At 38.4% G+C, this 22,600-nt stretch overlaps 1 protein-coding gene across 1 annotated transcript in view; it reads left to right on the forward strand.

Annotated features, from left to right (window-relative positions):
• Positions 1-22,600, forward strand: part of lamc1 (laminin, gamma 1) — a 92,892-nt gene that overhangs the window by 46,158 nt on the left and 24,134 nt on the right. Inside the window, exons 3-10 of the mRNA XM_008275692.1 lie at positions 9,348-9,478; positions 14,816-14,982; positions 15,662-15,850; positions 17,027-17,144; positions 18,907-19,005; positions 20,201-20,337; positions 20,426-20,548; positions 21,917-22,106. Coding sequence (XP_008273914.1) covers positions 9,348-9,478; positions 14,816-14,982; positions 15,662-15,850; positions 17,027-17,144; positions 18,907-19,005; positions 20,201-20,337; positions 20,426-20,548; positions 21,917-22,106 — 1,154 coding nt within the window. The remainder of the gene's footprint in view (positions 1-9,347; positions 9,479-14,815; positions 14,983-15,661; positions 15,851-17,026; positions 17,145-18,906; positions 19,006-20,200; positions 20,338-20,425; positions 20,549-21,916; positions 22,107-22,600) is intronic.

Consider the following 22,600-nt stretch of genomic DNA (forward strand, 5'->3'; position numbering starts at 1 on the left):
GTTTGTGTCTCATCCAGTAACATTTTGTGTATTTTTAGTTACTTTGTATGTCTTTGTGTTTATTTTACATCTCTCTTTTTTTTTTTAATTGTCTGTTTGTGGTTGTTTTGCGTCTCTTTGAGCCATTTGGCATCTAGTCGTCCGTTGTGTTTACATTGAATTAGAATCTATTTGTGTTCATTTTGCATCTCTTTGTATTTGCTTCTGCAACTGTGTGGTTGGTTTTTATCTCTTTCTCGTCTATTTGTGTGTTTTTGTGGCCTTTCTATGCCTCCAGGTATTTGTTTTCATTATTTTTGTGGTGTTTTTTTTTGTCAGTTTGTATCTTATATACTATATATATATATATATATATATATACATATAGTATATATAATCTTTCTGATTATTTTGTGTGTAGTTGTTTGTCTGTTTTTGTCACTTTTTTTTGGTAGTTGGTATCTGTTTCTAGCTATTTTGTTTGTCTTTGTGGTCCTTTTGTGCCTTTATGGTCTTATTTCAAACTCTTTGTGTTCATATTTTGCATCTCTTCTCATCAGCTTTCATTTCAATGCAGTCATTTTTTGTGTAGTTGCATGTTTTGTGTCCCTAAGAGGTGGCTTTTGTCTTTGTTTGCACTGTAAAGGCATCTGTTGGTGTTCATTATCTGTTTCTTTTTGGCAGTTTTAATCTCATTCTGGTCATTTTGCACCTCTCATCATTTTGTGTGTAAAAGTAGATTTTTTTTCCCCCCTTGTGTTTCCATTGAATCAGCGTCTGTTTGTGTTTGTTTGGTGTCTCTTTATATTGGATTCTGTCTCTCTGTGATTGACTTGCTTTTGCTTTTCCTTTTCCTTTTTGCTTTTTCCGATCATTTTGTTTGCCTTTGCCTTCATTTTGTGTTTATTTTGTGGGGGTTTTTTTTGTTTTTTTTTTTGCACCTATTCTTTTTTGGTTTGTGTCTGTTTCTAGTTGTTTTCTCTTTGCAGATGTTTTGGTTTTGTCTGTCTCTGAGTCGTTGTCGATCTTTGTCGCCGTTTTGTGGCTATGGTGTTTGTTTGGAGTAACTTTGCATGTCTTTGTGGTTCTTCTGTTGCAGTTTCATCAGTTGTTTTGCACTAATTCACTGAGGTTTACTGCTAGTCTTCTTCTGTCCTGCCTGCTGTGTGTTTTCTGGCTGGAGGCTCGTATTCTTCACATGTTAACATTGTCATGTATGATGCAGCAGCCAAGGTGATGGAGGCGTCAGATCTTCTATGTTTCCATCTATACAGCTCGATATTTCCTCCCTTCCTTCCTTCCCCTCTGTTAAATGAACAGATTTAGCTGCGCAGCTCAGCTCTAAACTTCCTTATTTGACTTGACGGCACGAAGCTATTTATACCGAAGCTGGGACTCTTTTTGGAGGCGGCAGTTTGTCGCTCGTCTACATTCCTGCTGTCTGTCATCTGTGAGCTCAGAGTGGGAAATAACCACCAGCTGAGACCAACTATCGCTGTGTAGAGCTCAGCAACCCCTAAAATACATGAGAGGGGATTCAAGAAACTTGTCCTGATTGCGTCATGTGATGTCATCGCAAGTGAAATATCCAGCATTAAGCCTTTGAAGTCAAAAACTCACCAAAAGATTTAAAAACAACCTTTTTTTTTTTTTTTTTAAATGCAGAAATGGCACCATTTATTTGCCAAAAACTGTCCTACTTGTATGTGATCTGCATTTCTGTCAAAAACATTAACCAACTCTAACTTTGAAAGTGCGATATTTCATCAAAATCACTTTTTTGTTTTTCAGATTCTTGTTTTTGTCAATAGAGCATACAATCACTAAACTTACACTTTTTAATGATAGAAAGACACTTTAAAAAAAATACAAATAAAAAAAACAGTAAGAATTGTCAGTTTTTCAGCTTTCCAACGATCCTTGACCTGCTCATCTGTGATATATTGCTTCGTCATAAAGCTAAAAATTGTGATGTGTCATCCAAATTTCTTTATTCAACATGTCTCATTTAAACATTAATTAAAAATAAACAGTTTACTTGAATTAGATTCTGTAAAAACCATGAAGTGGTTGACTCGGGTGTGATCAAGAGACACGGGAAACAAATTTTTTTCGGTTAAATTGCAGGCAGTGTTATGTCATGAAGCTTAAAAGTGTGATATTTAATCCAAATTACTTTATTCCACATGTCTCCCTTAAAAATATGCCAAAAAAAGCAGTTTACTCAAACTAGAATCTGTAAAGAACAAAAAATTCTGCATTTCTTTGCGCTAATAAAGACTTAGCTGTGACCAACAGTCACATGATGAAAATTCAGCGACTTTTTGGTTGAGCTGCAGGCTGTTAAAACAAAACAGGGCGAAGACATGTATGGAAAGAAATTCAAAATATAAAATACCTATAGTACTTGAAGTCACCATTTATTTTAGCAGTGTTGGTAACACCTGTGGACACTTGTTGGACACGTTGATTCCAGCTTTTCGTTTTTTGTAAAAGACGTTCAACTTCTTTTTTTTTTTTTTTTTTTTTTAATGATTTGTGTCATTATAACTGAGACATTCATCTCAGAAGACATTTCTGAGTTCTCTCTCCTTCTTCATGATTGTTCTGTTTCCATAGACTTTATATTTAATTTAAAAAATGAGCAAACGGTAAAGAAAATGTGACAGGAGTTCAAAAAATCACACCCTGAAACTGCATCGAGTTCAGAGGGTTAATGAATAAGCAGCAGAACTCCGCTCGTTCTCTTTAAAACCCTCAGATTTATTATTCGGCCATGAAAGCTTCACAGTATGATTCACAAGCATTAAACTTGTATTTTACTCTCTTAAATTTAGATTTACAAGGTCTTATGTTTACTGTCCGGGATTTATTTCTCTTCCCATCAGACTTAGTGGACGTCTTCAGCTGCTAAATGTGAAGCTTCACAGACTGTAAACCTGCTGTTGACCCACAGTGACACCTCATATGCTGAACTTTGTACCGACACGGTGCCCGACATACATAAACGTTTACACTGTTGTCAGTTCTCTTCAACTCAAAATGATCAGCTCATTTTACTGGTGGTCTCTAACTCCTATAAAGCTTTGACATTTCACTCAGGTGTTGGAACAAAATGTAGAACATTTGAGGAGATTTGCAGAATTCTTTCATGAAGCAGTTCCTAGTTATTGACATATACCTGAATATAGACCGTCAAAAAGCTGAAAATGTGATGAACTTCTATAATAAAAGGTGTTATTTTGGTGAACATAATTGATTCCGCCCTGTAACCCATGTCATGGTTGTTGTGTCCTTGGGCAAGACACCTCACCCACCTTGCCTGGTGTGAATGCGTATGAATGGATTGTTTGAGATGGTGATCAGAGGGACCGTAGGCGCAGAATGGCAGCCACGCCTCTGTCTTATTCAATGGAAGGGTATGAATAAATCTGAGGACGACTGTAGTAAAAGGTTTGTATACTGGTAACTTTAAAAGTCTGATGAGAAAACATGTAAGGGAAAGTGAGCATGCCTGCAAGGAGGCATCTCATTGGTCAACATTATACTCTACCCTTGATTTGTTGAAGTTGTTTGACAAGTTTGTTTTTACAAAAATGTGGGAGCAGAAGTTTGCCAGAAAGCATCTGAGAGGAGGAGACACTTTCTAAGGACAGTTGTGTTGCAACAGATCAGAAGGTCTGCAGGGGAAAGAATTACAAAATCTGAAATAAAGAATTGCTGCTCTCAAGCTGAAAGACCTTTAAAGACTCTTTATGAAAGAGGAGAATGACTCGATGCAATGGGGGTTTCAGAAATTGTTGGTTTTAGAGAGAAATCTCTTGCTTCACAGACTTAAAGGATGAAACTAGAAGCTTAATCAGTGAACATAATTACAATACATCAGTCACAGTGGACAGTTTGTTTCCAGGCTGCAGCTCAGCCGAATGTTTGTGATTCCCGGAGGAGCTTCCAGCGCCAGGCAGCGTTCTTCCTTCAAGAAAACACATGTCCTGGCCGAGGTGTTCCACGCTGCCACAGAGCTGCAGATGATTGATAGCAAACAAATGTTCTGTGCAGTTTAAACAGTCGAGAACCTGCACGAGCTTCCTGCCGGTCTGAGGAACTGCAGCTGCCGGACGAGCAGGATGAGTTTATTCTGCATGAATCACAACACAGAGGGAGGATCGACTGCAGATAGCTGAAGCAGCTGCATGAGAAGTTTTCACATTTAGAACCAGAAACGGAACTTCGGCCAGAACCAGAACGTGCGTCACAGCCGAGCTAAAGACTCTGGTATTGCTTGAGTTCCAGCTGAGATGGTCAAAATTTAATCAGATGTTTCCTGAGTCCGAATCCAAAACCTGCCAGGAGGTTTGAAAGGAATGTTTTCTGTGAAAACAGCAAAAATCAACAAAATGACACCATTTACCAGAACCAGAAACGAACAGAATCATCTGAGGTTCAACTTTCCCCACAATCCTTGAACTTATTGTGTGTGATTTTCAGTTTCATCAGATAAATTGACTAAATCTGAGCTTTAAATCATGATAATTTATCAAAATCACTTCATTCTACATGTCTCACTTAAGAATTTGCCAAAAACAAACTCTGTGCAGTAACAAGATTCTACAAAAACAAAACATTCTGGGTTGTTTTACACAACCGAGGCACCACCAGTGGCTCAGCTGTGACCCACAGTAATGATGATGACTGAACTGCAGGCTGTGTTTACACAGAGCAAAGAGGAGACAAGTAAAGAAACAAACTAAATACATAAATAATAAACTATTTACAGTATTTAGAGGCACCATTATTTTTCCAGTGATGATAACACCTGTATGCACTTGAAAAAATACTATACATGTTGATTCCAGGGCTGCAGGGTGGCACAGTTGGTTAGCACTGTTGACTCGCAGCAAGAAGGTTGACGGTTCGCGTCCCGGTGGGTTCACCAGAATCTTTCTGCGTGGAGTTTGCATGTTCTGCCCGTGCAGCGTGGGTTCTCTCCAGGTTCTCTGGCTTCCTCCCACACAGTCCAAAAACATGTTGAGGTTAATTGGTGATTCTAAATTGTCCGTAGGTGTGAATGTGAGTGTGGCCCTGTGATAGACTGGCGACCTGTCCAGGGTGTCCCCTGCCTTCGCCCTAAGTCACTAGGATAGGCTCCAGGCCCCCCCGCGACCCTAGTGAGAATTAAGCGGTGTATAGATAATGGATGGATGGATGTTGATTCCAAGTTGTTTTTTTTCCCCAGTATTTATAGGATAAATAATCAAAGAAGTTCAGTTGTTTTTCTATGCTTCAGATTTTTGTCGATCTAACTGTGTTTTACCACACAGAAGATATTTCTGAGTTCTCTGTCCTTGGTTGTTCTGTTTCCATTGAGGTGCAGGACTTTATATTGTAGCGAAAAATGAACAAACAGTGAGGAGAAAACTACCCACAAACCTGTTGAAGTTCAGAGGGTTAAACTGGATTTACACACAAAAAGCAGTGAAATGCTGCTGACTGTAAATCTGAGCAGCTGAATCATTCTGACATGTTTCCAAACAAAACACAGTTTTGATTGATGCACAAGTAAACGAGTAAGTTTAATTTCCAGAATTATTTATTTTACGAAAGTTGCAAAAACGCAGGTGTTACCAACACTGGATGAAAAAGGTGACAGCATAACATGGATGTTTCACCATTTACATTTTAACAACATCTGCAACCGTGTTTGTTTGTTTCATTTCAATATAAAAAGGATAATCTGCAGCAGTTAGAAGGTAAATGTTAGTGCTTCTCCTCCCTCTCAACTGAAGTGTAGGCGGCAAAAGTAAATAATCCGTTGAAATGTGGTTATAAATGTGTATTGTCTTTGTGATCTGAGTTTTGGGGTTCAGAGAGTAAAAGAATTGATCCTCTGATCTAGATTTTAGTCATTTTTAAGCTCCTGCAGACATTCAATTAACTAACACTTACTGTTTCAGACCCTGAGCAAAGCCTCTGAGCATCTTTCCCACTTTTCCAGCAGTTACACGAGGATTTCACATCAACTTGCAAAGTCACAGAAGGAGGTTTTCCTGAGTGGGCAGATAAATGTTCAGATTCCTTTCCTCAAAACCTTCCTACATGCTGATGTTTGATCGCTATGAAAACCTGAGGTGCAGCGAATAAATCGAGCAGCTCTGTATTCTGACAGGAGGCCAGCAGGCTGTCAGCACACTTTCTACTAGTTTCCTCATGAGGTTGGTTTGTTTTACGTGTTCGTTGCCGTTCAGATCACATTCAGTCCCACTTTGCTGTTTGTTTGTCGTCACACAGCTGCTCTGAATGAAAACCTCTGGGGCTGATAAGCCTCCTGCTGATACTGAACATAGCTATCTCTGGCCTACGCTCTCATTTTCCCATGAGGCTTTTTTACACACTGACTTTTTTATCGTCTGAAAGCGAACAGGTGTCCTTGAGTAATTCTCTCCATCTGGATTTCGTATCATGACGCCAAGAAAATGAATTCCATTTCTACGAAAATGTCATACTTGGAGTGCGTCACTGTTTTTTCAGTGTTTCCCAAGAACAGAAATCACATTGCTGCTTTATGTGATGTAAAGAAAATCAGATTCTAGACGCCATCTGTGTTTGCTTTGGTGTTTCTGTGTTCAGTTTTCAGCAACATTAACACTATAGCTTTGGATTGAATTAAAATATCTCAAGAGTTACTGGATGAAATCCATTTCAGACCTTTGCGTTTCATCCTCAGGATAAACTGCAATAATTTTAAATCATGAAGCCATCATTGGGTCAATGAAAACCCTGCAGACGAAGACTTAGTTTCTTGACATTTCTACTTAATATCCTGGCAAACCAAATGTGTACGTAGTCTTGCACTGACTGAAAAAAAATCTGGATGCTATCTGCAGATGGACAGCAAGTAATAAGTCGAATAATCAAATAATTAATCAAAAATTACAGATGTACTTTAAAGATGAAGTTGGACTTGATTCCAAATCCAGCAGTTACACAGCATTTTTTTTTGTCCAACTGAAGAATCAAAATCTTCACATTTGTATCTTTTGTACACTTTTAGCTGTGTTTTTGGTCTCCACCAGCTCCTGATTTAACCAAAAAAAAAAATCTCATACCGACTCTTCAACCAGTCTATTGTAGTAATTGATTAATGAAATGAAATGAAATGAAATGAAAAATACTTTATTTATCCCAGAAGGGAAAAATCAAAGCTTGACAAAGAATATAATTATTAGTCACAGCCCCACTTTTAGGATTATGTTGGAATTGTTAGCAAACAGAAGCTTATTTTCACATCCAGCAGTTAAAGAGCAACAAAGGCGTCACTTGGAATCATTTTGGTATCCTTTTGATGAATCCAAATCAAATATTTGCTTTGTTTTAGCTCCATTTTTGGTCTCCACCAGGTCCTAATGGAAATATCTCTTTTAGGTCAAAAAATGAAAATCTTGAACTGGAATCATACCTACTTATTTCCACATCCAGCAGTTAAAAAACAACACAGTCATTACTGAGATTGCTTTTTGTATCCTCCTAATAAATTTAAATGAATTCTAAAACAACATAAAATACCAGTAGTTCCAGCATTTTAAATCATACAGAACCCACAACCAATCAGATTCAGTCCAGAGGAGATTCCATGATGCACTAAGATGTTGTTGTAGACATTCTTGTTCATGATACTGTCGATTTTCACTAATTTGTACACACTGTTTCCACAAAAGGAACCCAATACCATAATGGAATCTCCACTGTGTGTCACTGTGGGTGCAATGCATCTGGCATCAAAACCTTCTCTATCTTTTCTGTGGACATAAACATAACGATGCTGACTGAATAGTTCAAACTTGGACTTGTCCGTCCAGAGTACCTTCTTCCAGTCAACAACAGTCCAGTGTTTGTGCTCTCTGGCAAATCTGAGGCGTCTATGGATGTTTGCAGGCCTCAATAATGACTTCTTAGCAGCTATTCTTCCCTTTAAGCCTTGTTCCATCAGTCGTCTGCTTATGGTCATTTTGGAGACTTTCACAGACTCTGATCTAGAAGCATTCATCTCTGCCTGAAGATCAGCATTGGTCTTCCTTCTGTCTCTAGTACTTCAAATCTTGAGCTGTCTGACATCTGCTTCAGTTAACTTTCATTTCTTGCCTCTTCCTTGGAGCATTTTGCAATTACTAGTCTCAGCAGTTGACTCCAAAGCATACTTGACCACACTTTGAAAATGCTTTATGTCTTTCCCTGTTTGTCTCAGAGACATCCAGCATCATGACGTGCTTTAATGTGATTCTTTCATTTTTTTCAGTGAGCTCTTGGCGTTTTACCATTTTGAACAGGAATAAGGAATTTAAAACTGAAGTCACCTTTTATATCCAAATTTGAGCCGACTCACTGGGCTTCTTTGAAAAGTCAGAAATGAATCAAACATAACATTCAACCACTAAAACTATTTTTTTTTCCTGTTCAGGAATGCAAGTAAAAACTGTAATTTGACATCTTGATCAAGACATAATAATGTGCTGACTATTTTTCCTGTTTTTTTTCTAAAACAGTACATTATAAATGTATGGATAACAATAATAATTAGATTTTAGCACTAAAAATATCATTTGCGTTAAAGAGCTTCTACATACTGGTGTATTAACCATTACATACACATACACTTTTTTTTTTTTTTAATTCTGTATTAAACAAATTCATTCAATATTAATCAAATACATAAATACTCCTGTGAAATAAAAGAAGAAGGTTTTAATTATAAAGAAGACATTTTTTAAAAGACTACTTGTATATATTTTTAGGTATTTTTGTTTCCAATTGCAAGATTTATTTCACATCTCTTTTTAATTCCATCTAATATATTGAAATGATAAGTTGTGCTAATGCACAGTGATGAAGTTTGTTGAATAGTTTGTTGCAACACTGGTTTTCGACATACCACTCTGCGTTGTCTGTCTGTGATTAAAGTCAAGGTTTCTTTGTCCTTGTAGCCTTGATATGAATCCAAGGTTGTCAAAAAGTCTTTTATGTAGGACTTTTGTGAAGAAAAACCTTTCACGCCTCCACACAGAAGATCACACTGGTTCAGAAATTGTAAAAATGATTGCCGCCTCTTTTATTTTATCACTTGCAGGTTGTTTTCAGACGCTGTTAGCCTTTAGTAATTAAAAGACTTGAAATGCAGCACAAAGTTAACCAATAAACATGTTAATTTATGTGCATTAACATCTACAACTAAGGTTTTTTTGTGCTCAAATTGAAAATGTGCCTCAAAATTGGATTGAACCACTAAAAAGACGTCAGTGATGTATTGCAAGTTGTGTTTTCTTGTCTTCCTGATATTTGTCTCTAACATTGTGTCCATGTTGCGTCTGTTGCAGGACTGGGTGACGTCCACAGACATCAGAGTGACCCTGAACAGGCTCAACACGTTCGGAGATGAAGTTTTCAATGACCCCAAGGTCCTCAAGTCGTACTACTACGCCATCTCTGACTTTGCTGTGGGTGGAAGGTAAAGATCGAACACCTGATTTTAAGCTTTCAGACTAATTTAGTGACCAGATTTGGTTCATGTTTTGATGCATTTTGCAGCCTCTGTTCAGTACTACAATGAAACCTCCAGTTAGAACTGTTGCATATCTGTTCACACATATCTGGCGAAATCTCAGTAGCTTGAGCTTCATGAAACCTGCTCAGACAAAGGCCTGAATGGATGGTTGAGGTCAGGTGGTTTTGTGGGTGCTAGGGTTGCTGTGTCACTGTGTGGTCTGCTTCGCTGTGGCCTGCACTGGAATCCACGTAAGAACTCCTTTTCCTGCACGCCTGAAAAAAAGAGGTTTCGACAGGCATTACAAGAGTGTTCAACAGACTGTGCCTCCGCAGCCATAATCTGTTTGAAATGTGGAGCAGATTTCCATTACACAGCCAGCATTCCTGGCATTCCTAGCCGGCAGGGCTGGATTACAGGGAAACCGGAATGGGGCGGACCAATCGTCATGACGGAGGGAAGAAAAGGGAAGAGTCCCGAGCTTAACACCTGCAGGATTTAACCTTTACTTCTCCAAGGAGGGGTTTCTGAGAAGCCCTCATTTATCTCTCGGTGTTCACCTGACAGCTTTACCTGCACTATACCAACCTTTTCAAACAGACAACCCTGGACCATTGAAGAACCATTAATGCCAACACAAAGACACTGAGCTAAAGGTGCATCTGTGTGTGTGAAGAGTAAGATTCCTTCTGAAGGTAAACTTTTAAAATGTGAATTTACCCTCAATTTGAACTCCTTGAACTTCTACAGCAGGTTATCAGCATGAAGCATGTATTAAATTGGTGGAAAGTTAAAATTATAGTCCAAAAACAACTAAATCAAAGATGAAATCAACTCAAAACGAAGAGTCTGAAAAAAATCTAACTTTCATCCAGTAACAGTTTATAATAAATATAGCTATTCTTACCCTAAAGTCATAATTCTACTGTGCTTACTAATGTCAATGCTAACAGTCTCATAGCTTAATAAGGCAAAGATAAAAGTCTAGTTAGTGGTTAACTTAAGTAGGAACTAATATTCTAAATTCAAAGATGAAACTGTACTTGCTAACTCAGGTCAAAGCTAATAGTAGAATGGATAATTAAAGTCAAAGAAAATTATGTCAAGGCTAGCAGTTAAGTAGTTAACTGAAGTCAAAATGAAAATCTAGTTGCTAACGTTAGGTCCAAGCAAACAGCTTAACCAAAATATAACCCCAACCCCATTAATTCAACTGTAGTTGCTGACTGGTAATGAACAGTCTGGTAGCTCAATAAGACCACGATAGGTTGAAACAAATGGTCTAATAGCTGCTTAAAGCCAAAGATAGTTAGCTTGTTGCTAACAATTGGGTAGTTAACGCATAGATAAAAATCTAGTTGCTAAATTAAGGCAAAGCTTATAGTCTAATAGCTGATTAAAGTCAACTTTAATTAGGTAAACTCTAACAGTTAAGTACCTAAATAATGACACAAGTAAATCTAGTTGCTAGCTCTATGTTCAAGTTAACAGTTTAGGAGTTTAGGAGCTACATAAAGCTGAACTCTAACCATAACTCCATATGCAGCTGCAGTCAGTTTGATTTTTAAACACTCATTTAAGTAGCTAACTAAACTCAAAGATAAAAATGTAGTTGCTAAATTATATCAGAGGTAACAACCAAATAGTAAACCAAACCCAAGGATAATTAAAGGTAACAGTTAAGAACCACACTAAAGTCAAGAAGTTAAGTCTAGATAGATGCTAACTTTACGTCATGACTAAAAATCGAATGGCCTATTAAAGTAAAAGGTGATAAGGTCAAATCTGACAGGTAATTAGTTAACTGAAGTCAAAAATCTAAATGTAACCCTAAACCCATAATTCAGCTATATTACAAGTATGTCAATGCTAATGTCGCGGTTGTGTGCTGTCTTCTGCGTTGTGTGATACACCAAATCCAGATCGCTTGTTCTTTGGCTCCAACCAGCCATTTATTCACAGGTTTACAGGATACTGATAAAGACCTAACACAGTGTATATAATTTAATGATTAAATGAATAAAGCAATATTTTCTTATGGATCTGTCAGTAATTTCAAGTGAAAACATTTTTCAACAGGCACACAGACAAAAACGAACTTCCTTCAAAGAAAAATCACATGTCCTGTACATTAAATGTATAAAGCAATATTTTGTTATGGCTCTGTCAGTAACTTCAAGAGAAAACATTTTCAACAGGCAAACAGCAAAAAAGTAAATGTCCTTTAAAAACAAAATATGTTTCTTAATATCAAGATAAATGCATAAATGAAATTGCATGCATTATAAACGGAAAATGCATTATTGTGCTGCTCTATGATCCTACCAATCACTGCTTTCAAATAGTAAAATGAGAAAATAAAAAAAATAAAAAATCAAATCAGTTTTATTCTTTCTCATGGCACTTATCTGCAATTTTCCCTGAGTCCATTCAACTGAAAAATAGATATAAATAAATAAAATAAAATACAAATATATATGGCACACAGACAAAACCATACTTCCTTCAAAGAAAAATCACATCTTGTAGAAACAAATGTAAAAATTTAACTGAATTAAAAACTGATTAAAGCTGCAAGCAGCGTTGGTCGGGTCCTCGGTCTGCGTTGGACCCTCATGCCCGTCTGGCCTCCATTGTCACACAATTTAAACCTGCTATAAGTTGAAGGAGCCATTTTTGTCTCTCTTCTCAGCCTCAGACCGTCAGTGAGTCACATGACACTGAGCTGTGATGATGTCATGATGACTCAGCGTTTTTCATGCCCCTGGCTGAGAGAGCTGAGAGTTTTACTCACTTTTTCTGTCCCATACAGCCACAATTTTCACCAAATATGTGTAAAAACAACATATTTTTGTGGTAAATCTTGTTTGGAAGCCCTCAGTGTCATTTTTAAAGCTGTAGAACCTTTAGTTTTTTGTGTAGATGACCAAATGTCACAGCATGTCTGCACATGTCCCATAGACAGCCATGCATAGTTTGAGCCGAGGCTGCGACAGCTCATCAACTTTAACGGCTCGCCATTCGAAAACCCGTTGAGAAACGACAAATCCCTTCAGAATTTTTGTACATCAAGACCTTCTCTGTCTCCTGTGCGATTTTCAAGCTGGTACGATTTACGGTGCCCTGCGGGCAAGGACCCCTGCTTGCTGCAGCAAGTAGGGGTCCTCGGACCCTAAAAATACGTTACTGCTCCACACAGAAGACACACAGGTTTGCCTTTTACCTCCTTGAACATGTACTCTGCCTCCCACCTGGCTTGAAACCCCCTGTTCTCAGCATCCACCTTCCGTTTAACCATTCTTGAGGAGGGGGGTAGCTGAAAGTTGACCTCTGCTCTGACTGCTGATGAATAATGAAGCCGCTTGCTGTGCTGCCCGCCCGCCCGCTTGCTGCGCTGCAGTGACTTCGCGGGCTACCGTTGCATTGTGGGGAATGTAGTGTTGGTGTGTGCAAAACACCAGCGGGTGGCTGTGGCCTGCGGGCCGGTTCTAATAGTAATTAAATATCATCCAGGGGGCCATAGATAATTCATTCGCGGGCCGGATGTGGCCCGCGGGCCTTGACTTTGACATGTGTGCCATAGGTAAATGAATACTTGATAAATAAGGCAAATAATTGTATTATGAGAATTGATCGCAAGTGGACTCATTAACTCCGCTACACTAACAATCTAGTAGCTTAGTAGAGCAAAGATAAAAGTCTAGCTTCTTGTTAACTTAGCTAGCATAGATTAAGGCTAGCAGTCTAGATAAATATAATGGTAAAATGTAAAAGTGGGGTTGCTTCTTTTAAATTGATCTGAAGCTAAAAAAATTCCAAGAGGACAGATGTTCTTCTGCCGTCTGGAGATCTTTTGATTATTTTTGGCAATTTTTTATTTTATTTTATTTTATTTTTTTTAGTAACAGGAGTTGGAAAATTAAAAAAGGTTTCTTTGTGTCAGTAGATCTGAGTGTATTTCATCTCTAACAAGATTTAATTTCTCAGCGTTGCATGTGAACACTCATAAGGCCTTTCTTTATTTTGATTTGTACCTCATGAGCAGTGTTCTTAAAATCACTTTACAAAGTAAGCGTACAATAAATCCCAAATTCTGTTTGTGTTTCTACTTCGCTGTACAAAGAGGGCTGAATGTCCCAACTGTGCACTTTAACAATGATAATACTTTCAAACTGCAGACAGTAATTTGTCCATGTTTTATGTTTGTGACAGTGCAGCTTCAGCAGCCTTTTGCATGAGTTGCTGTTGTGCAGATGAACATTCAGGCTGCCTTCCTTCCTGTCGTCACTGTTTCCACATCTTTGTGCCAGCAAACACCTGAGACAATAGCCAAAGGTGGCTGCTAAGCAAGTCCTGTCCTGTTGTGAGGGGCTCCTCTCCCCGACGAAGTTGAACAAAACCTTCAGTCAGAGCCAGCATGTGGAAAAACCTCATCAGAATCAGTATCAACACCTAACTGTCCACTGTGTTACTTTAACACTCTGAGTGGCAATGAGTGCTCAGATGCATTTTTATATATAAGTAGATGTCCTGCAGGTGAAAATTTTCAACTTTAAAGACACTGTACAAGTTTAGCTGTTTAACCCTCTGATCCCCAAAACAAGTTGGGTTTGTAAATGCATGTTTTCTCTTTTAATAAAATTGCAAAAATGACACATGAATGAAGTAAACTGTAAAACTTGAGCTAATGATGTGTGACTTTAGGTTTTATGTAAAAATAAATAAATAAATAAAATATATGTTGTGATATTAGTGACCCACCTGCGACAGTTACCTTTTTTTGCAGTATTGGTAGCACCTGTGGACACTTCGAAAAATGTTGTATATGTTGATTCCAGGTTTTTTCAACTTTTTAAAAATAAATCATCAAAGATAATTTTTTTTTTCTGACTAATAACATCACGACAAAAGAGTCTAAGAAGAAAATGAAACATTGGATCAACAAAATTAAGTGCAGCATGGCTCAAAAACAGTGAACAGACAAGCAATTTGTTGGAAGATACATTCAGCATGGTGAAACATGTTTCTACAGTTTATGTTCAGAGTAGATTGAAAAATGTTGCACACGTTGATTCCAGGTTTTTCCAGGTGTTATTCAACATCATAACAACATAATCATGGTTGTGCTGTTTCCATAGAGGTGCAGGACTTTCTATTGCAGTAAAAGATGAACCCGCAAATACCAAGAAATGGTGTTGAGTGGAGGGGTTAATCGAAATTGCTGCTGAACAGGTCATCTTTCATTTTAATGAAGAGGCTACATTTCATCCAGGTGTAACAGGTGTGTTTCTTTGCTGCCAGGTGTAAGTGTAACGGCCATGCCAGCAAGTGTATGAAGAACGGTGGAGGACGTCTGGTGTGTGAATGCAAACACAACACGGAAGGCGACGACTGCAACGTGTGCAAACCGTTCTTCAACGACCGGCCATGGAGGAGGGCGACGGCTGACAACGCCAACGAGTGTCTGCGTAAGTCAGCTGATGCCAAACTGCAGCCATGATTAGTAATCTGAGCTGTAATGCCAAAATGCAACAACTGTAGTGCATAGAGTTTACAACAGAAATGGGTTTGAGGGTTAGAAGTAATACCATTAATGCAAAGTTTAATGATTTGGTTTGGAATAATTTGACGTTTCAACGATTTTGAAGAGGAGTGTGCTCACATTTGTGCTAGTCTGCTTTGTTTTTTACTTATTGTTTACAAAGAAATACAACATCACAACAGAAAACCAGGCAAACAAAGAGTCGACCCATAAACAGGTAACCTTTGAGCCTTTGGATTGCTGCAGCTGTAACTGATCTCAGGCCATTAGTCATGATGGTCTCTGGAGGATTGTGGGAGCTGTAGTTCCTGTCAGCTGAACTTTCATATCACAGTGCAGAGGCATGACTAAACTGGGTTAAGGGGATTTTACTGTTTTCTTCTCCCACAGTCGAACAAATCCATCCTCCGGCTTCTGCCATCAGCTCAGGAAGCTGGAGGAATCTGAGAGTGATGGAAACTGTGTCTCAGGACAAATGAAACGTTCACATGTGAAGTTTCACCTCATTTAAACCTGATTTTTATTCACTTTGTTAAACACAAGGCTGCGTCTGCTTTACTGTCAGTGATGCTGTTTAAATTAAACTGTGTGTGTGTCCCCCTCAGCTTGCAACTGTAACGGGAAAAGCTCAGAGTGTTACTTCGATGCAGAGTTGTATCGGGCCACCGGACACGGAGGTCACTGCAGGAACTGCGCTGACAACACTGACGGCCCAAACTGTGAGCGTTGCCTCGACAACTACTACAGGGACCAGAGCGGCAGCCGCTGCCTTCCCTGCAGCTGCAACACTGTCGGTGAGTTGCAGCTCCACGAAACAAGTCAATTGGATAGAAGAAATAAAGCTGCAGAGAGAAACCTTCATATGCAACTTGGACGCTGCAGTTTCCCATGAACACCTGAACTCATCGTAAATGAACATGGATGAGGTCACATTTACATTTTACATAAAAACAATGAACCGTATGAATGCTCTGTGCAGCAAATCTCAGCAGAAATTAAAATACATGCTGCACCCACATGTGTAAGACACACAAACTGAGGAAACAGCATTGTCCTTGTTTTTATTGGGATTTTTGGTAATCAGTTCGAGTGATTTTGTGGTCAGTTTTGTTTGGTTTTGTGGTCACTCTGCATGTTTCTTGGTGTTTTAAAATTATGGTGTTCAGTTTGCATGTTTTTGCAGTTGTTTTGCTTATTTTTGAGATAAGTGTCAATATTTTGGGGGTTATTTGCATGCTTTTGTCATCAGTTTGTGCGTTTTTGTGATTGTTTTGCATGATTTTCTGTGTTTGTTCTGGACATTTTTAGGATTAGTTTGATAGGTTTGTGGTCAGTTTGACACAGTGAAAGAATAGTCGGCTATTCGGGTCCAGCCGTATTTGTGTGTTTATATTTTTGTTTTGCATGTTTTTGTGGTCAGTTTGACTTTTTTGTGCTTATTTTGAGTATTACTGTGATCCGTTTACATTTTTTGTGGTCGTTTGCATATTTTGTGGTTGTTTTACATGTTTTGTTTTTAGTATGAGTGTTTTTGTGGTTCTGCATTACGTTGAAGTTATTTGTGGTAGTTTATTTTTTTGTATTTCTTTGTAATCATGTTGTGGAAAGTTAAGTCTCCCTTTCGGCCCTTTGATCAACTTGCCAACATGAAACAGTCCACGATAAACATCTCATTGGATGCAGTGAAGGGTCGCACAAATTTTCTGCCACAGAGAAGCAGGAGATGGTTTAGAGATCAGGTGTAACGTTGTGAAAATGTTGCAGTTAAAGTAAAAACATGCGAAACCGCCGGCATGGACTTTGTGGTGTCAGCGGTTTTTAGCGGAGCGCAGCAACAAACCACCGCTTAATGTGAAGCAGCTGCTGAACTCCCAGCCATCCTGCGTCGTAATGGTTTGTTAATGGGAGCTGATTGTTTGCACGTGGCTGAAGGTTAACGTGTGTGACTGTGTGTGTCTGTGTGCGTCCAGGCTCTGAGTCTCCTCAGTGCGACAACAGAGGAGTGTGTGCTTGTAAACCAGGAGTGACTGGAGAGAAGTGCGACCGATGCCAGCCGGGATTTCACAGTCTGACGGAGGCCGGCTGCAGGTACCAACCAAAACCTGATCCAGCAGGTACCAACCAAAACCTGATCCAGCAGGTCCCAATCAAAACCTGATCCAGCAGCTAGACACCAAAACCTGATCCAGCAGGTACCCGCCAAAACCTGATCCAGTAGGTACCAACCAAAACCTGATCCAGNCCAAAACCTGATCCAGTAGGTACCAACCAAAACCTGATCCAGTAGGTACCAACCAAAACCTGATCCAACAGGTACCAATCAAAACCTGATCCAACAGCTAGACACCAAAACTTGGTCCAGTAGGTACAAAATATTAAGACAAGGTAAAACAGGACAACAAATAACAAGATCCAAATTTAAGATAGAATACATGTAACCTTTAAGAACAAACAGAAACCACTGAAAACATGTAAGTTTTGAGATTTTTCTTTAAAATGTCAGTGAAGAAGGTTTTTATTGTGAGACGGCAGCTGTTTTAGAGCTACTAGAGTTACTGCAAAACCTCAATCTGAGCTGCAGATGTTGTAAAGATTTGAAGATTTTCCTGTTTTCTATCAAAATAAACTGAACATCTTAACTGACGATCCAACAATAGAAGCAGTTTTAATAAGTTAATGTCCTGTTTTTCACTATTTTCCAACATTTTAAACACAAAACACATTGAAGAATGTAGTTGTTGTTTCCAGCCTTCTGATGGATTAATACAACCTAACCAGAGTTGTTTTGTTTTTTTGTTTTTTTTTAATTAATATCATCCATCCATCCATCCATTTTCTATACACCGCTTAATCCTCACTAGGGTCGCGGGGGGGCTGGAGCCTATCCCAGCCGACTTAGGGCGAAGGCAGGGGACACCCTGGACAGGTCGCCAGTCCATCGCAAGGCTACACTCAGAGACAGACAACCAAGCACACTCACATTCACACCTACGGACAATTTAGAATCACCAATTAACCTCAACATGTTTTTGGACTGTGTGGGAGGAAGCCGGAGAACCCGGAGAGAACCCACGCTGCACGGGGAGAACATGCAAACTCCACGCAGAAAGATTCCGGTGCCCCCACCGGGACGTGAACCGGCAACCTTCTTGCTGCGAGGCAACAGTTAATTAATATCATGAAAGAAAAAAAAAACTTTAGAGTACCTCAATAAAACCCAACTTTACAACTAATTAGCTCAAAAATTTAAATAATTAAACCGTAAAACTGAATTTTGAGTCCCTCTAAAAGTTCTCGACCCAGTTGATATTCAGTGCGGTGACTATTGCAAAGACCATTATTTGGTCAATAAAACTTTCAATTATGATGAAAAAATGCCTGGTATAACTTCCTGGATGCCCTTAAATTACATGTTTTTCACAAAACTCCAAAATTTTTAATTGACAGTCATCCAACAGCATAAGAAAAGCAGTGAAGTCACACATTGTCTCAGAAAGCAGCAACAGAAGAAAACTGTTGTCTGTAGTGCAGAAATATAAACGTATAAATGTTAGAAAGTTTTCTCTGGATCAGTCTGAAATTTTACAAACCCCATTTGCAGGAAAAAACTTTTTTGTTGTGTTTTGATTGCAATATATGAACTGGACTCAATGAATGGAGTGTAAACCACTGACTGATCTATGAGCGCCCCCTACTGGCAGCAACTGGAAAACCCTTTTTTGGTCTCATTAGGCTTTAATTAGATGTTTTTTTGGTTAAATCATATAAGAAGGAGCAGCCACATTAAATCTCCGTGTCTTTGCAGTCAGACCGGCCTGTTTTCTGAATAATAAATCCTCTCTCCGGTCAGGCCTTGTTCCTGCTCACCGTCCGGCAGCACTCAAGAGTGTGACGTCAACACTGGTCAGTGTCGCTGTAAAGACAACGTGGAGGGCTTCAGCTGTGACAGGTAAAACAAGTTCTGTCAAATAATTTGCCAGAATTTTGATTATTTCATGTTTTTTGTTCCTTTTTTGTGTTATCACCTTCAATAAACAAATCTCACCTAGAAGGCTCACCAGAAATAAAACTCCAACAGCCGTGCAATGTGGTGAACACAGAGACAGGACAGTTTCCAGCAGGTCCAAATGAACAGATCAGCTCCAGCAGAGAACAGTTTTTCAATTATGGCCTTCTAAAAATGGTACAAAAATGCAAAATCAAAAAGGGTGGTATTCATATTGTGTATATGTATGGATGTGTCCATGCTTTTTACTAAAAGTACAGTCTTTGGTCAACGTTTCACCAATTTTTGAGGCCCCTGACATCAGAATAATTAGATTTTTTGCTATTTTAACACATCAAAGGGAGTCTATATAGTATTATATGTGCAAAGTTCCAAGCTGCTTCCATGTTGTCCTGTTGAAACTCAACAACATATGCGGCCTATTTTGCCAAATGTTTTCATGCAAATAATGACAATCAATGATCAGTAATGGTTTTGTGGTCAGTTACATTGTTTTTGTGGTTGATTTGCATATTTATGTGGTTCTCTTGTATGTTTTTTGTATTTTTTTTTTCATTTTTGCGGTCGATTTTCGAATTGTGGTTAATGTTTTTGTGGTTTTACGGTTTTTATTTGGGTGGTGTGTGTGTTTGTGATAATTGTTGCTTTCATTTTGTGTGATTTTGTTCTAATTTTTGTGTTTTTGCTTTTATTTTACGTGTTTTTGTGGTGTTTTTGTTTTCATTTTGCATGTTTTTGTGGTAGTTTTACATGTTTCTGTGGTGATCTTGTGTGTTTTTGTTTGCATTTTCAGTGTTTTTATGGTCGTTTTGCATGTTTTTGTAGTATTTTTGTTTTCATTTTTAAGTGTTCTTGTGGTGACTGATGTTTTCATGGTTTTACGTATTCGTGTGGTTGGTGTGTTTTTGTGGTTTTCACTGTTTTTGCGGTCAGTTTAATCTTTTTGTTGTTCTGCATTTCAGTAAATTAATTCTGTGTCTCTTTGTTGTAATCATCTGTTTGCCGTCATGATGTGTAATATTGTGGATATTTTGACTTTGAAGAGAAAAGGTACTCTATTGTGGAGAACTGTGCAGAGACGACGGCTGATGTTTTAGTCAAACAGAAGGTTGTGACGTTTCCTGTTTGTGTCCGCTAGGTGCAAACTGGGCTACTTCAACCTGGACCCCAACAATCCTCAGGGCTGCACCCCGTGCTTCTGCTTCCAGCACTCGTCTGTGTGTGACAGCGCCGAAGGCTTCAGTGTCCACACCATCACTTCGTCCTTCTACAGAGGTAACGTGGCCCACAGGCCAAAACTGGGCCAGAAATAATCCAGACAGCTGAGCAAGAAGTGATAGAAATATTTACTGTGTGTTGTCAGATGATGAACAGTGGACAGCTCAGCAGCGTGATGGATCCAGCGTCTCAGTCCAGTGGTCTCCCAGCGGACAGGAAATCTCCCTCATCTCAGACGACTACTTCCCCATGTACTTTGTCGCTCCAGGTGAACACATCTTTCTACCTTTCTGAGGACTCCTCACCAACATAAAGCCACAGTATTTATAAGCTTCAGCTGCAGGTGGAATTTAAATCTGATCTGCTGCATGTCACTGGCTGACTCTATTTCTTTGCTCCTTTCACATTTTCACTCACTGTTGGTTCATTTTTCACTGCAATATAAAGTCCTGCTCCTTTCCAAAAACAGAACAACTTTGATGAATAGATGCTTTTATTCATCAAGGTTGTTGTTGTTGCTGCAAGAACTCAGAAATGTCTTCTGTGCCATATGACTCAAAATTGAATTACTAATTTTTAAAAATATTATTATTATTATTAGTAAATACAAATTTTTTCCAAGTGTCCACAGGTTACTGAGTCGTCTTTTATATCTCATGTAAAGTGACTTTTAACCATTTTATGCTCCGATTTGGGTCATTTTGCTCACAGAATGATACATCACAGATAAGTAGAACTGTGAGAAAGTTAAAATTTCAAAACTGTAGAATACAGTTACCTAAAGATATTTAATTGTTTGTTTATTTAATGACCTCTACAGCCTCGTGTCCTCTCTGCTCGTTGGAAACACTGCCCGCAGTTCGACTGAAAACATTTTAATTTTTGCCACATGACTGTTGGTTATAACTGAGTCGGTCTTGACTTCATAGTTGCGAAACAGATTTCAGAATATTTAGATTTTTACAGAATCGAATTAGACCCAGCAGTTTATTTTTGGTGAATTTTTAAATGAGACATGTAGATGTGATTTTGACAAAATGTCACTTTATCATTTATAAGTTTAGATTTGTTTAATTTTACCAATGAAATTCTACATCACAGATTCAAGGAAGCAAAGAAACATCTGGCCAAATTTTATTTGATTTTTTTATAGAATCTGGATCATTTTTGGTAGAATAAAGGGATTTTAATGAAATATCACCATTTAAAATTTTGATTCAGTTCTTTTTCCAAAAGAACAGTACATCACAGACAAGTAGGTCCGTCATAAAGCTGAAAACTTGGGGATTTAAAAAGAAGTAACATACTAATCAAACCTGCTGGTGGATTTTGGAGGTCAGAGTTTTAACAGAATCATGGGGAAAAGGTAGAACAATGTGCATTTGCAAAGAAGCGTGAAGAGGCAATAAAACCTTAAAATATTTTTTTTTCTCTGTTTTTATTATTCTAGTATTCTGTGAACTCCCCAACAGACGTGTTTTTTTATTCAGTTTTTGCATGTTTTTTTTTTGTTGTTTTTTGTTTTTTTTTAAGTGACCGCGTCACTTCACTTCTTTTATTTGCTTGTTTTGTTGTTTTCTGAGCGTTGCCGTGTTGCCTTTAGGGACTCACCTGGTGCTTGTTTTCTGTGTCACAGAGAAGTTCTTGGGGACCCAGCTGCTGAGTTATGGACAGAATCTGACCCTGAACTTCCGGGTTGACCGGCGAGATACCCGTCTGTCGGCCGAGGACCTGGTTCTGGAGGGAGCTGACCTGCGGGTTGCCGTCCCCCTCATCGCCCAGGGCAATGCCTACCCCAATGAGAACATGCAAACCTATGTGTTCAGGTGATGCAGTTGAATTTATGGTTTTAACTGCTGATTTTATATCTGGACGCAGCTCGGTTTATTCTGGTCCCAGTGGGGTTTAATCATTTTTAAATCTGACTGATAATCTAGTTTCCAATAATAAATAAATTTGAATTCTGAATCTTAATTTAATTTAAAATAAGTTTGGTTGTAATCAGAAGGTTTCGCGTTAAATTCTAATGATGATTTGTTAAAGGAGATTTCGTTTTTTTACTTAAATCCGCAAAGATGTTTGTCTCTTAATCTGGTCAGTTATTTTTCAGCAGTATAATACTCGTATGCATATACATATATATATACACTACCGTTCAAAAGTTTGGGGTCACCCAAACAATTTTGTGTTTTCCATGAAAAGTCACACTTATTCACCACCATACGTTGTGAAATGAATAGAAAATAGAGTCAAGACATTGACAAGGTTAGAAATAATGATTTGTATTTGAAATAAATTTTTTTTTTACATCAAACTTTGC

The sequence above is a fragment of the Stegastes partitus genome, unplaced genomic scaffold (assembly GCF_000690725.1).
Source record: "Stegastes partitus isolate 25-593 unplaced genomic scaffold, Stegastes_partitus-1.0.2 Scaffold57, whole genome shotgun sequence".
NCBI lineage: Eukaryota > Metazoa > Chordata > Actinopteri > Pomacentridae > Stegastes > Stegastes partitus.